Source organism: Cydia fagiglandana, chromosome 3 (assembly GCF_963556715.1).
Source record: "Cydia fagiglandana chromosome 3, ilCydFagi1.1, whole genome shotgun sequence".
Taxonomy (NCBI): Eukaryota; Metazoa; Arthropoda; class Insecta; order Lepidoptera; family Tortricidae; genus Cydia; species Cydia fagiglandana.
In genome coordinates, this window is record NC_085934.1 from 1,547,894 (window position 1) to 1,562,105 (window position 14,212).

General features: G+C 37.1%; 2 protein-coding genes across 4 annotated transcripts in view; one reads left to right on the forward strand and one right to left on the reverse strand.

Annotated features, from left to right (window-relative positions):
• Nucleotides 1-14,212, reverse strand: part of LOC134679807 (solute carrier organic anion transporter family member 4A1-like) — a 112,370-nt gene that overhangs the window by 62,529 nt on the left and 35,629 nt on the right. The gene's annotated exons all lie outside the window — the stretch shown is intronic.
• On the forward strand, nucleotides 76-3,580 carry LOC134680220 (uncharacterized). Its single transcript, XM_063539307.1, has 6 exons — nucleotides 76-679; nucleotides 1,123-1,185; nucleotides 1,271-1,333; nucleotides 2,615-2,711; nucleotides 2,827-2,956; nucleotides 3,513-3,580. Exons 1-6 carry the CDS (start codon nucleotides 600-602, stop codon nucleotides 3,578-3,580), a joined length of 501 nt encoding a protein of 166 aa, XP_063395377.1. The 5' UTR covers nucleotides 76-599.

Consider the following 14,212-nt stretch of genomic DNA (forward strand, 5'->3'; position numbering starts at 1 on the left):
TTACCCTATTTTGATTAGTTACCCCGTTCCCTGAGCCAGAAATGTAAAAATACCCCAATTGTTATCCTATTTTTCTAAGAAACGTTGATATTTGTAGACGTGGGAAAAATATATATAATTCTTGATTATATTATCTTTAATAACACAGCTTTCGATACACGATTCATAACACTTCGCTCGATACAATTTATTCCCAAAGTAACCTCCAATTCGAATTTATACTCCAACTTTACTTGTTTCTTTACTATGTGACACTATAAAACAAAAAAAGGAGAAAAATCAATCATAACTATAACAATAATTTGACAGCTTTAGAAAAACGATAATTAGAGGCAATATTTTTAAAATAAATAAACATCAACTAATTCTATCGTAACAAAATATTGACTTCGGCCTGCATGCTCTATCTCCGTCCGTCTTTCGAAATGAGACAGTGATGGCTGAGCGCTCGTGCCAGACGGACCTGTACTACGTGTCCCCAAAACAAATATAAGATTTAGTTATAAAAACTGTTCTGTGTTGTGTGTCCTAGCACCTAGCTAGCTAGCTAGTTGTGGCTAGTGTGTGTTGTGTGTATACCGTGTGCACCAAAACCTATAATGGGTAACAAGCAACTCATTAAAAAGAAGACATCTCGAAAAAGACAACTCAGAAGATTCCAACAAACAATGGAACAAACGTAAGTAAAAATGTATATTTATTACACAGTGAAATAAGTAATTATTACTTAATTTAATATATACTTGATCGTACTAATTAGTAATCCATATAACTTAAAACATTCTAAAATTTAATAATCGCTCCATCTACCGGTTAAACACTGTCATCAAGTCATCATCCAAATAGCTTAAAAGGATATTGCGATTCGCGACGTTTACACCACGCGGCACTAGCGCCACGGCAAAGCAGAAAACATTGCCGTCTATGTGTGCGTGTCCGTGAGTCGTAGTTACGCGGTTGCGGTGTAGTGGGCCTTCCTATAAATACGAGCACACAGTAATACATGTAACGCACACAATTACACGCATAAAGCGTTCTAGCAATCCATCCACCTATCGAGGGTTTGAACCTCAGCTCGTGATTTGTCATGCGTCTAAACTTTTTGCTTTTTTGTCTTTCTAGGAAAAGAAGAAAATTGGATAATTTCACAGCCGAAGATGATACTATATCTTTAGACTACATCGAGTGAGTATAATTATTTGACTTGTGCTTTTTAGCCCTACCTACGTAACACAATTCACTATATACTACAATTTATCTTTAATTACAGACTGCAAAATATGGAAATGGAATCTCCGATTTCATCAAAGTTGAAAGTCAGTCAAAATAACGAGTAAGTTCTAATTCTAATTGTGGCATTATCTATGAATTCTAATTGTGGCATTATCTATGAAAAGGGACCTTATTGTCTATGGCGCTTACGACGCACTGCGTCGCGCGGCGTGGTATTTATATCAGAGCATCGTTAATAATGGCGGAAGCGCCATCGACAATAAGGTCCCTTTTCATAGATAACGTCACATTTGTAGGTACCTGTGTCGCGCGTAACTTCGTGCGTTGCGATAAATACCTACCTACTCACAGCGGCGGCGTACGAAAAGACCTTAGTTGGATACCTACTGTTTTCCTATCAGTGCAGATGCTTATATCTTTTTATGCTTTAAATTGATAGTCTCAATTATTTGGACATATTTCGTACTTATTTTCCTAGATGGCTATTAGTACTACCTACTTAGCAAATGTTCGCCGAAAACTAAATAAAATGTCGCCAATCAATAATATCGTACGAGATACATTGCCCTCATCAGTTATTTGATATTCTCCAAGAGGTACTTAATTTTAAAAAAACCGGCCAAGTGCAAGTTGGACTCGCACACGCAGGGTTCCGTACCATTACGCAAAGAACGGCAAAAATCACGTTTGTTGTATAACTATTAATTTTATTCTGTTATTAGTATTTGTTGTTATAGCGGCGATTGAAATTCAATCATCTGTGAAAATTTCAACTGTCTAGCTACCACGGTTCATGAGATACAGCCTGATGACAGACGGACGGACGGACAGCGAAGTCTTAGTAATAGGGTCCCGTTTTTACCCTTTGGGTACGGAACCCTAAAAATGTACACTGATAAAATGTAATAGGGTTGCATGAGTAAGTCCCGGAAATTAAAATCCCGGGATTTACCGATTGTCCGTACTTTCGTTATTCTTTTACGTTTTTTTTTAATGAACTGATAGTTATTTTATATTATACTACCCTACACAATAGTAAATGATTTACTTTTCTTGAGCGTGTTGACCGATTTTTTATTGCGCGAGAGACACCTCCAAAGTGGTAAAATGTGTCCCCACCCCTTAACTTCTAAAATAAGAGAATGATAAAACAAAAAAAAATATATGATGTACATTACCAATATTACCATGCAAACTTCCACCGAAAATTATAGTTGCGTATTACCTATTCTCACATGTATCGTACAACGTTTTACAGTACATATAGCCCTTTAAATATTTGACATACATACGTAATGTGTGTGTGCATTATCGCACTAGTGCGGTAAAGTCCATATGTGCTGTAAAACATCATACATTTATTTAATTTTGGTTTTGACAGTGAGGCGACCAGCTCAAACATTTTGAACCCACGCATTGCACAGGTGGATGACACTTATCGGGTTCCTAGTCTATTAGAGGAAGAAGATACCCATGAGGTAGGTGATTATGATATATGTATACATTTTTCACCTTATTATAAATCTTTGACGTCGACTGTACATGATGTGACAAATTGTAAATGCTAACACTTACAATATATTTTATTTTCAGTTACAAATATCGTTCGATTTGGAAGAAGAGCTTCCTGACAAAACCGTCGGTCGAAGAATTGTTGCAATTAGTAATTTTTTTACAAAATTACAATCGATTTGCAATCATGGACCCTTACGCTACGTCTTACGTAGGCGAACAACGCGCGAACGCGGCGCGGCGCGCCGCCTGACATTCGCGTGCAAATCGCGCCGCACCGCGTTCGCAACGAGATCGCTTACGTAGGACACTTCTATGGGCATCAAAGGATTGATTTCGCCGCGCCGCGCCGCGCCGCGTTCGCGCGTTGTTCGCCTACGTAAGACGTAGCGTTAGGATGCGGTATTCAAGAAATGCAGTTGGTTGGAGAAGTAAAACATGGGCATAATTGAACTTGGCTCTCATTTCACATTTATGTTTTTGTTGGGAAATCATTACTTTTGTACAAAAAGTAAGAAATTACTAGTGTTAATCATAAAAGCAGTTGTGCTGAAAACGAGACCCTCGCTAACGCGCGGTCAACTGTCAAAAAATTTCAGTTTTCAATATTTTCTTTTTTTATACGCCTTTTAGTCTACCTTCATGCCAAATATCAAGTTTCTAGGTTATCTAAAAGTGGGTTAGGTTTTTGGTAAGTCTTAGGTACTTAATTAATCGAATAATTATGAATATATGATTTTTTACATCAAATTATCAATAATTTTCAGTTTTCAGATTTTTTCCTCTATACGAGTATACTCCTAATGGTCTACCTGCCAAATATCAAGAAGGTTAGGTTTTTGATCCATAAGTCTAAATTAATAGGGATGATGACACATGTTGAATTTTACAACAAAATCTAGTAAAATACATAGCAAATGAGCAATTTATCACAATATTGTGGATATTAAAAAAATATATGGAAATAATACAAAAGTACAACGCCTGAAAGTTTCAACTTAAAGTTCTTTTCAACTTCCAAAAACTACAAAAATAAGGATACCATTCGATTCCTCACATTTTATCCAATAAAAAATTGTATGGAAACTATATACATAAACGCAATATTTCACAGACAAAATCGCAATTTTCTTGTTTTGTTCATACTTCAAGATGGACTCTCTGTGACCTTGACGTTTTGTTCGGGGCGTTTCGCGAGTGAAGTACGACTGTCGGACTTTGACTATCATTTCTAACTTTTGTATTCCTTTAATGCAATGGATACCATATAGACTTTTGATCCTAAAGACATACCTGATCGATTGATACCATAAATGAAAATTAGTCATCTAGCCTATTATCGATATATGTGTTTTTCTTCATCAAATTATCAATAATTTTCAGTTTTTAGATTGTTCCCTTTATAAACTCCTAATAGTCTACCTTGGTGTCAAATTTCAAGTTTCTAGGTCAGCTGGAAGTGGGTTAGGTTTTTGATCTATTAGTCAGTCAGTCACAAAAATGCCGGTTTTTAAACGTTAATTTATGAATAAATGTGCAAAATTGCATGTGAGTAGGTAAAATTGATTTCAAGTTGTGAAGTGGTTTGTTTAACCCTCGTGCCTTGAAACCCTTGCAAAGCTCAAGATTCCATTTTCGGTATTGAGAAGGATCAATATCGAAATATCCGGTTCCCGGGATTTATTATTCGTTGATAGGTTGAAACTTGTTTAGGGCATGCAATATCGGATCATTCTCAATCCCGGGATTGATTTCCGATATTGCATGTCAATCCCGGGATTTCAATATTAATACCGGTATTTTGATATTAATTCGGATTTTTGCGATATACGAGAAAAAAAGCTAATATATTTGACAATAGAGTAGATCCGAGTACCTATTTGATATAATTTCAATTTGAGACCTCTACACGTTCCTGAGAAAAAAGTTCCTCTTGAGTGATTCGACGAACCTATGGAACTCTGTAAAATGAATAAATTTGATTTACAGTCATATGGTGCTATTTTACAGCACTAGTGCGATAATTAGCAATTACGTGACTATGTCGAAAATTCAAGGGGCCATATGTATGTAGGTACTGTAAAACGTTGTACGATACATATGCGAATAGGTAATTCGCAACTCGTGTCGATTCAAAACGCCACTCGTTTCGAATTTCCTATTTGCCGCACTTGTAAACGTAATGTAGGTAAGGTTTACTCGGGTAATTCCGAATGTCGAAAACTGTCGGATAGTTCCGAAAAGAGACTTTTATTATGATGGAATTAAGGGTGATTTTCATCTGAATTTCGGAATTATCCGACATTCGGTATTACCCGAATACACCTTACTATTACAATATGGTGCTGCTTTACCGCATTAGTGCGATAATTAGCACATTACGTAACTATGTCGAAAATTTAAAGGGCCATATTATGTACTGTAAAACGTTGTACGATACATGTGCGAATTACCTATTTTTCGCACTTGTATCGGTATGCCCTAACTTTTTAGGGTTCCGTACCCAAAGGGTAAAACGGGACCCTATTACTAAGACTTCGCTGTCCGTCCGTCCGTCCGTCTGTCACCAGGCTGTATCTCACGAACCGTGATAGCTAGACAGTTGAAATTTTCACAGATGATGTATTTCTGTTGCCGCTATAACAACAAATACTAAAAACAGAATAAAATAAAGATTTAAATGGGGCTCCCATACAACAAACGTGATTTTTGACCAAAGTTAAGCAATGTCGGGAGTGGTCAGTACTTGGATGGGTGACCGTTTTTTTGCTTTTTTTTTGTTTTTTTTTTTGCATTATGGTACGGAACCCTTCGTGCGCGAGTCCGACTCGCACCTGCCCGGTTTTTTTTAATAAATATCGATGATATACCTGCACAGTATACCTAATAAATAATGATATTATAGAAAACTTGCAGTAATTAATTTGTTTAAATATAAACTGTATTTACCCTTATAATTAAATATTATTGAAATAAGAGTTGACTTCATTAAAATGAATATTTAATTTACACTATGTTTCATTTATTTTTCCATTTTAACTTTTAACGCCATCTATGAGATGCAGCATGCTTTTTCAGTATTAAGTAATACGTTTTACAAATCAGTGTCCTGTTAGTTCATTTCAAGTCGCTACTTCTTGCGTGGCGCTGTTGTATCGTCATTGTATCTAGGGGCGGGACGGGTGGCGTGAGGGGAGCCTCGATTGTAGATTTCATTTGGGTACGGGAACGGCCTTTTTTAATGTTTATTTGGGCACAAACGGTACATGTTTCCTATAACTAATGTCTATACAAACTTCATAAACCAATACATTCGACACCACTATTAGCTACGCTACCAAAGATATACTCAGAAACAGAAATATTATCCGCTTAATTGAAACATCTAACGCGTTCCTTAAACTGCATTTACCGCAAAAATATGCAAACTGTACGAAAGCCGCTTATAAATCGCTATAAAGTACCGAATAAATGCCTTCATTGCATTTTTAGTCTTAATATAAAAGTGAATAAATCATCCTGTATGATTATGCGGCATCATTATTAGCCGGGTTAGCACCGACCGTACAGAGGGCCTACCGCGAACCGCATTCGACGTGTGACGTGACATCTGACGACCCTGTCACACTTTTACAAGTGCGACGTACGAATTTACAAGTGCGACAGAGAAGCATCATGTCGACAGTGGTTCGCGGTGCCTTGTGAAAATGTCACGATATCACTACACCTTATAAAATAAAACAAAGTCCCGCGCCGCGTTTGGCTGTGTGTTTGTTCGCGATAAACTCTAAAACTACTGAACGGATTTTCATGTGGTTTTCACCTATCAATTTTTTTTTATTTGTGAACCCGTGCGAAACCGGGGCGGGTCGCTAGTTGATTATATAATTATTAGTCATAACATACACAATTGATACATTATCTCGACTGTAGAACTTAGTAAGTACCTATGTATATACTGTTCTAGATATTGACTCTATATAGTGTCTTCAATATCCTGAAGGGCGAAACCACGGCATCCAGAATTAAAGTAGGTATCGTGGGAATCTGGTCTAGTTGATGTTAGGTGCCATGTAAAAACCACAGTAAGGAGAGCACCACAATCATGGGTGTACTAGAGGTGCACGCGCGGCAAATTTTACGTCTTGCACCGTTGCCGCTTGAAGCCGTGCGGTGGGTACAGACCCGATATAAAACTCAGCAAAGAGGGCGCCACAAATCACGGGTTTACGGAGGTGCACGAATGCCGGATATTTTCTTCATTTGCGACGTTCTCAATGAAAAGGTACCACTTTGTCGTTTACCATAAAGACGAAGTTTGCTTGTATCTTTATACAAATAAACTGTCAGAGCGTCCTATGGCAAGCGACAATATGGTACATTTTGATTGAGAACGTCACATTTGGAGATGAAATTAGGAAAGTGCCGCATATAGTGATGTACCTATGTTAAAGGAATAGACGAAGTAAAAGAGGAAAAGCAGAAGTTTTTTTTTTAATTAACGGAGTCTTACCTACTTGCATTCATTTGGAACATTAACCATAATAGCCTTTTCGTTAGTTTTTTTTAGATTTTTTTATTATTGTAAGAGTACTTAAGGACTTTTTGGATTATTATAACCTACAAATTTTTAAATGGTCCTAACGGTTATAACAATAAAAAATTGAAAAAAAAAATAAATGAAGGGGCATAGCTGTGGTTGATATTGTACCTACATCAAATTGTGTCAAAATATTTAAAAAATGTAAATATCCAGTACCTATTATTTCGTAGTGTTTGTATGGAAAGGCGGTTTCAGCGCGGTCGTCTACTCCGTTATTAAAAATATGCAATATTTTAACATGCAAAAGGTATGCATGTAATTAAAAAGAAAATTACGAAACGAATCAATTGCGCGAAGACAATGAATATTCAGTCTTCACGCCTGAGACACACGCAAGTTTGAAATTATTAGTTTTAAAATAATCTACATCCGTTGCAAATATTGTTCAATTAAACACCTTATGCCATGTAAATTAAGGCTTAATGTACAATGATCGTAAATAAATATTCTTTACGCGAGATAAATAATATATATACCTACATGCCTACGCATGTTCACAACGATTGCTATTTAAAATATGTACTTATAATATGTATATAATATGTATCCATAGAAAATAATTCACCCCGCAATAAGTAGAGCAACGCACAAGTTACGAGATCCGAGCTTTTTAAAATAACTGTCAAAGCTTGTTGGCAGTTACTATAAAAAGCTCGTATCTCGCAATGTTTGCACTTGCAGTAACTGCTCGGTAAATTTTAAAAAATTCATTAGGTACCGGGGTCATCATCATAAAGTGAAACTTGAAAAAACCTTTTAGTTAATGATTACACGGATAAATTGTACAGGAATCTGATTTAATTCATTGCTGTAGAACAGCGCTCGGCAACCAGCGGCCCGCGAACCTCTCACTTGCGGCCCGCGAGCCTCCCTGGCTAAGTATTTAGTAGAGGATGTAATATTGATAAATGACAATGTCTGATAAAAGTGATAAATATTAACAAAGTGCGGTCCGCGGCTACTTCGTTAACTGCTATGTGGCCCTTGGCTGCTAAAAGGTTGCCGACCGCTGCTGTAAAATATAGAATTTAATAGCGTCCAATTAAGATACCTTGGGATTGATATCTTTCATAGGACGGCCAGTCTGGCCTAGTGGGTAGTGACCCTGTCTGTGAAGCCGATGGTCCTGGGTTCGAATCCCAGTAAGGGCATTTATGTGTGATGACACAGATATTTGTTCCTGAGTCATGGTTGTTTTCTATGTACATATAATTATATATTATACATATATATCGTTGTCTGAGTTGAGCCTTCTTGAGCTTACTGTGGGACTTAATCTGTGTAAGAATGTCCTATAACATTTATATATTATTTATTTATTTATAGGACAGCTACAGTGGCTCCCAACCACAGAACACCGCCTCTAGAAACCTAATATTGGCCATTTTGTTCCCGACGCAAATCACCAAACTGTGAGGTGCGGGAGGGGTGCTCACGGCGTTGCGATTGGTCGTTTCAAACATGGCGCGCTGATACGTGTAAGCGTAGGGATGGGACATGTTCATTACAGTTAGTGGGTACTGCTACTAGTGATACCGAAATTTATTGTGGTAAAATTGTTACCAATTTAGTATACTTAGAGTAAACTTACTTAATAATTATATTGAATAATTTAATATTTCATTAAGTAATTTAACAAAGTACCTGAAAATTTTACTTAACATATTAGGGCATTTCTGTTTAAAGTACCCAGAACTTGAATTTTAAAGTTTAGAAATTTTATATTATTTCCACTCAGAATCGCAATCTCTTTCGATACGAGAAAAAAAGTGTCGCCAAAATATCATACATTTTTTTTGTCCCTTTTATTAAGGTCATAGAAGATTTTATTGAAAACATATTCAAATGGACCAATAACATATGCCTATTACAAATCAACTCCGAGTTCTCTCGCACTTCTTTGAAGTTCATCACCAGGTCCATCTCGTGACATGAGACCTAACTGCTCACCTAGAGGATTCTAAAAAACCCATACAACATATGTCTATCACAAACCAACACCGAGTTCCCTCGCACTTCTTTGAAGTTCATCATCAGGTCAATCTCGTGACATGAGACCTAACTGCTCACCTAGAGGATTCTAAAAAACCCATACAACATATATCTATCACAAACCAACACCGAGTTCCCTCGCACTTCTTTGAAGTTCATCATCAGGTCAATCTCGTGACATGAGACCTAACTACTCACCTAGAGGATTCTAAAAAACCCATACAACATATGTCTATTACAAACCAACACCGAGTTCCCTCGCACTTCTTTGAAGTTCATCATCAGGTCAATCTCGTGACGTGAGACCTAACTGCTCACCTAGAGGATTCTAAAAAACTCATACAACATATGTCTATTACAAACCAACACCGAGTTCCCTCGCACGTCTTTCATCATCAGGTCCATCTTATAACATGCGGCTCCGCTGGCCTAGAGGATTCTAAAAACATATTACCTACATATTATGTCTAAAATGGTACAATACGGCATGCATGACGAAGCACGAAGTTTCCGCAACTGACGAAACCATCATCGTCACATCACTAGTCGAAAGGGAAAGGGATAGCACATTGCATTTTCAAGTTGACGAAAAGGGACGGACTACTGCGCCTCTGCTTAGTGACCAGTATAAAATGAACCCCGCGGACAAGAAACATTATTCAATGAAATAATGAATTTTACTTTCCCGTGGGATGTTATTCCATCTATTTTGTAAGTAGAAGTCTTAAATGACTTGCCACACCATTTTATGCTGCAATATCACATGATTTCCCAATAAATTAAATAGTTTACGATTTATTTTCTGAGACTCGTGCACACTGCTAACAGGTCGTAATCTTGGGCGCAACTGATCGGAGTGGCGCGCGAGCAATCTTATATTTGACCTATACACCATACGTGCGGTGACCGCGAGTCGTCCTATAAGCTCGGTCTATAGGGGTTGGTCTGTGCTCCCAACTTATGTCATAGGGTAACTTGTGTATAGGGCCCAGTGGTTCCCAGGTTAATCTGGTGTCGGTGTCGCCGTGTCTCGGGGGAAATTACGGTGTTAATGCACTACGATATAATACGGGGCAGGCGGCATTTTGCCCCGTATTCAGGGAATAAATACATGTTATTATTAATAATATATATATAATACTTGAGATTATTAATATACCTAGCAATGCACCAAGGCCCAAGGAGAAGTTTCCAAAGTTGCGAAATTTTCCATACGGAATGTTCTCAGAACTTAAATTTTACGAACCATAAAAATTATTCAGGAAGTCGCTGGACACCGCCGTTATCAATTATTTTAACTGACTGTCTAGATTCTAGATTTAAGAGTTTATTAAAATAATACTAATAGTAATTTTTTTGATAATTCTCTTAGGGAATGTTCTCATTGAAAATTTAATTTAAATTCTCGTGTAAGTTTCCGGAAATTCCCGAGAATGTTACTGAATTTTTGAGAATGTTCTGCAATTTGTACATTGCTAAATATAACTACTTAAAGCTATACTGGATGATTTTGGGGTCGTGGCTGGATTTGACTCCCTTATTAAGATTTTTTAAGTAGATAAAAAGACAGGATCTTCATGATTAAAATGGCTTTAATACATGTGATTTTCAAAATACGGTTACTTACTTCATCTGTATTTTGTGTCACAAATTTCTCGCTCAGTGCGGCGTAACCTGGGCGTAACTGGGTAAACCTCTGTCTTCATTGTGTTATGCTTTTCGCAAACTGCCGAATACTAATTTTATGTTACGGCTCAAGTAACTGGCGAAGGGTTATTTGGAATATTTGAATACTATTTCCCAGTGTTGGCCGAACGTTAATTGCAATTGACCATTAACCATTACAAATTGAACCGTTAACTGTAACGGACGATTAAAGTTGACGGTTCAACTTATACTGGTTAGTGGTCAAGAATTTTCAATTGCATTAAGCATTAAAATTTCGGCCAACACTGCTATTTACGTCATACGTGAGCATCGTGAACGCTTTACCTTTACGTCATTTCCTCCCTACCTATTATAACAAGCAATCCCAGCATTCTTATAAATCATATCCAAAAATGTGATTACTGGATTTTGTTATGTGATCAGTTTATACCTGCGACAAGCTAGATTCAAAGTAAGAGTGCAAGCTCGCTGTGAACACCGCTCTGTCTTGGGCCCATTGCATGCCATGCTAGTCTGCAATGTGGCGTTTGTTTCCGACGTTATACAGGGTGTGGCTTGTAATAAGAGCAAAAAATTTAAATATACGCCCTTTAAGTAATGAGGAATTAAGTCCAAATAGTTTCAATTAATTAAAACGAAAAAATAATTTTCTGTTATTTTCTAACAAACTTAATCGAGCCAGCAATGTACTGCAGACATTATGTGTCCAGTCGGAATACTTGACATTGACGTTTACGATCGTTTTCAATAATATTGAAAATCCTATTAAATGTATTAATATTGCTTTTTAAACGTATGCAATTTTCAATTAATGTTCAGTACTTAATGTGGAAATCAACATTACTTAACAGTTTTCTTATCAAATAGGCCTAACGGACAAAATGACGAAATGATTAAAACGCTATAAGTAACTTGAACTGTTTATTAAGCAGTTCCAACAAAAATTGTGCAATAAAATCACTGATAAATGATAATAATTATGCCAATCTAAATGGATAACCACTTCACGAGATATCTTGCACTTTTAAAATTTTGAAAGGATGATTCTTTTTCACGACAACGACTACGAACGATGGTACAACCTGTTCTCCGTTTGCCTTCGCTCCGACACGACATCAACATGTGCAATACTGGGTGGAGGGCCTTATCAAAAATAACGAAGAATTTCACTGCTAATTCATCAGGTTGTACAACTGCGATCAGAACCAGAATCACATTCGGTGCAACATTCGTAACTCTGATTTGACAATAAAGCTCGGTTTTCATTTACTGTTGTTTCGTTAAACCATATGTTTCATATTTCACGTGCATAATTGATTAGTTTACTAAATTAATATTATTATATGTTAAGTTTGCTTTATTTTGATAAATTTGCAACTTGACGTACATTGTCATGTATGTTGTAAGAGAGAATAGATTAAACAATCTAATGCATGGTTTAGGTCCCTGTGGAGGTTTATTACAATATTTATGATATTTTGAGAGGCGACGTACCCCGGCAGAAAATAGTTGCAGAGTTGGACCAAAAAAAGTTTGCAGTGGATTTTATAGCCCACGCAATGCAAGTGTCATTTATACGTCATAATTTCATAGAAGTTTGATGTTTAAAATAACACTTGCAGTGCGGGGGCTATTAAATCCGCTGCAGACTATTCTTGGTCTAACTTTAAACAAACTGTTTTTACGTATGCTGTCTTTATTATGAATATTTTTTTTTATTTAAACCAAAACATAATTCATATCAAACTTACAATAAAATGTAACCTAAAATTAAAACAACCTACAAAACTAAAACCTTAAAATAGGAAATACAAATTGAAATTAAAAACTAAACTAGATAGATAGGTACCGTCTTTATTATTTCTGTGAACTGGCAATAATAGAAAGGGACACACTGATCCTGTTGTCGCTAGAGTCAGACCAAGAATAGTTGCAGCACTGCAGACATTTTTGGTCCGACTCTATCTTTACCGTCTCGTTGCCCTTTACTTTAAACAAACTCTTTTGCATAACTTTTGTAAACTCGCTCACGCTTATGCCGGCTGTACACTCTCGCCGAGACACCCCGAGACAGGCCGGGAGCGAGTGTACAGACTACAGACTGCTCTCGTCTTGTCTCGGTCTTCCTTGTCTCGTCTCGCCGTTCTCCGATTGTCATGTAGTCGGCTTTTTCCGGCCGAGTCAAAGGGTCTCGCTGCTCTCGCGAGGGCAGCGGGGCAGGGCATGTACACACTCATTGTTAAAACAGATTTGTGTAACTACCTGACCAAAACCTACGACCAAATTGGGGCTAGACATCACAAATGCAAATTACGTATGTTAAATATTATTATCAATAATTACCCGGTGTGTTTCTGTAAAGGGAGCATTCCACGAAATTGTCTACCATTTGTCCCGTACAAACGCGATTTTCTGAAGATTTGCAGGTACAAGATTTTCCATTGCTATGACAAATGGTCAAAATTAAGCACAGAAAAATAATTGGCTACTTTAAATGCCGAAAAAAAAGTCGCAACACAGGAAATAAAATGCGTTTGTACGGGACAGCCCGTGGAATGCTCCAAAGACGTTTTGGTGATCAGCCGTCAAAATGTGGTCCAACGAGACTAAATTGCAGTTTTTAAAATTTTACCAAATAGAGCCAGTCGTATGGAACCCAAAAAATTTGAAACATAAATATTTTTTTATGTTATAGGCCTAAATGATTAATTATGATTATAGTAGCTAGCAGCACAGAGGCCAACAGTTTCTATGTCCATCGTGGCGGCCTTCGCGGTCACGCGGTGTGAATGATTCAACGAGTGTGTACATGGTGTGCTATCGTCGACAGCTTCTCGCCCGAGACTCTCTCGCCGAGCGTGTAGAGTCACTCCTAAATATGACGTATAAATGACACTTGCACTGCGTGGGCTATCAAATCCGCTGCAGACTTGGACTGACTCTAAGATCATTTTGGCCACGTGTAAGGGTGGTATTCGACCTGTCCAATGTGTATTTTGTCTCACATTTTGCTTAATGGCAGAGTGAGACAAAATGACAAAAATTTGGACGGATGGAATACCACTCTTAGCTACGCCTATTGCTTCATGTAAATAATTACATCACATGGAAAAATAATAAACAAAAACGTATAGTTACTGAGTTTATTAATCTTGAACAACTACATAACACAAGTACCTACTTACATTTCACAACTAACAAATT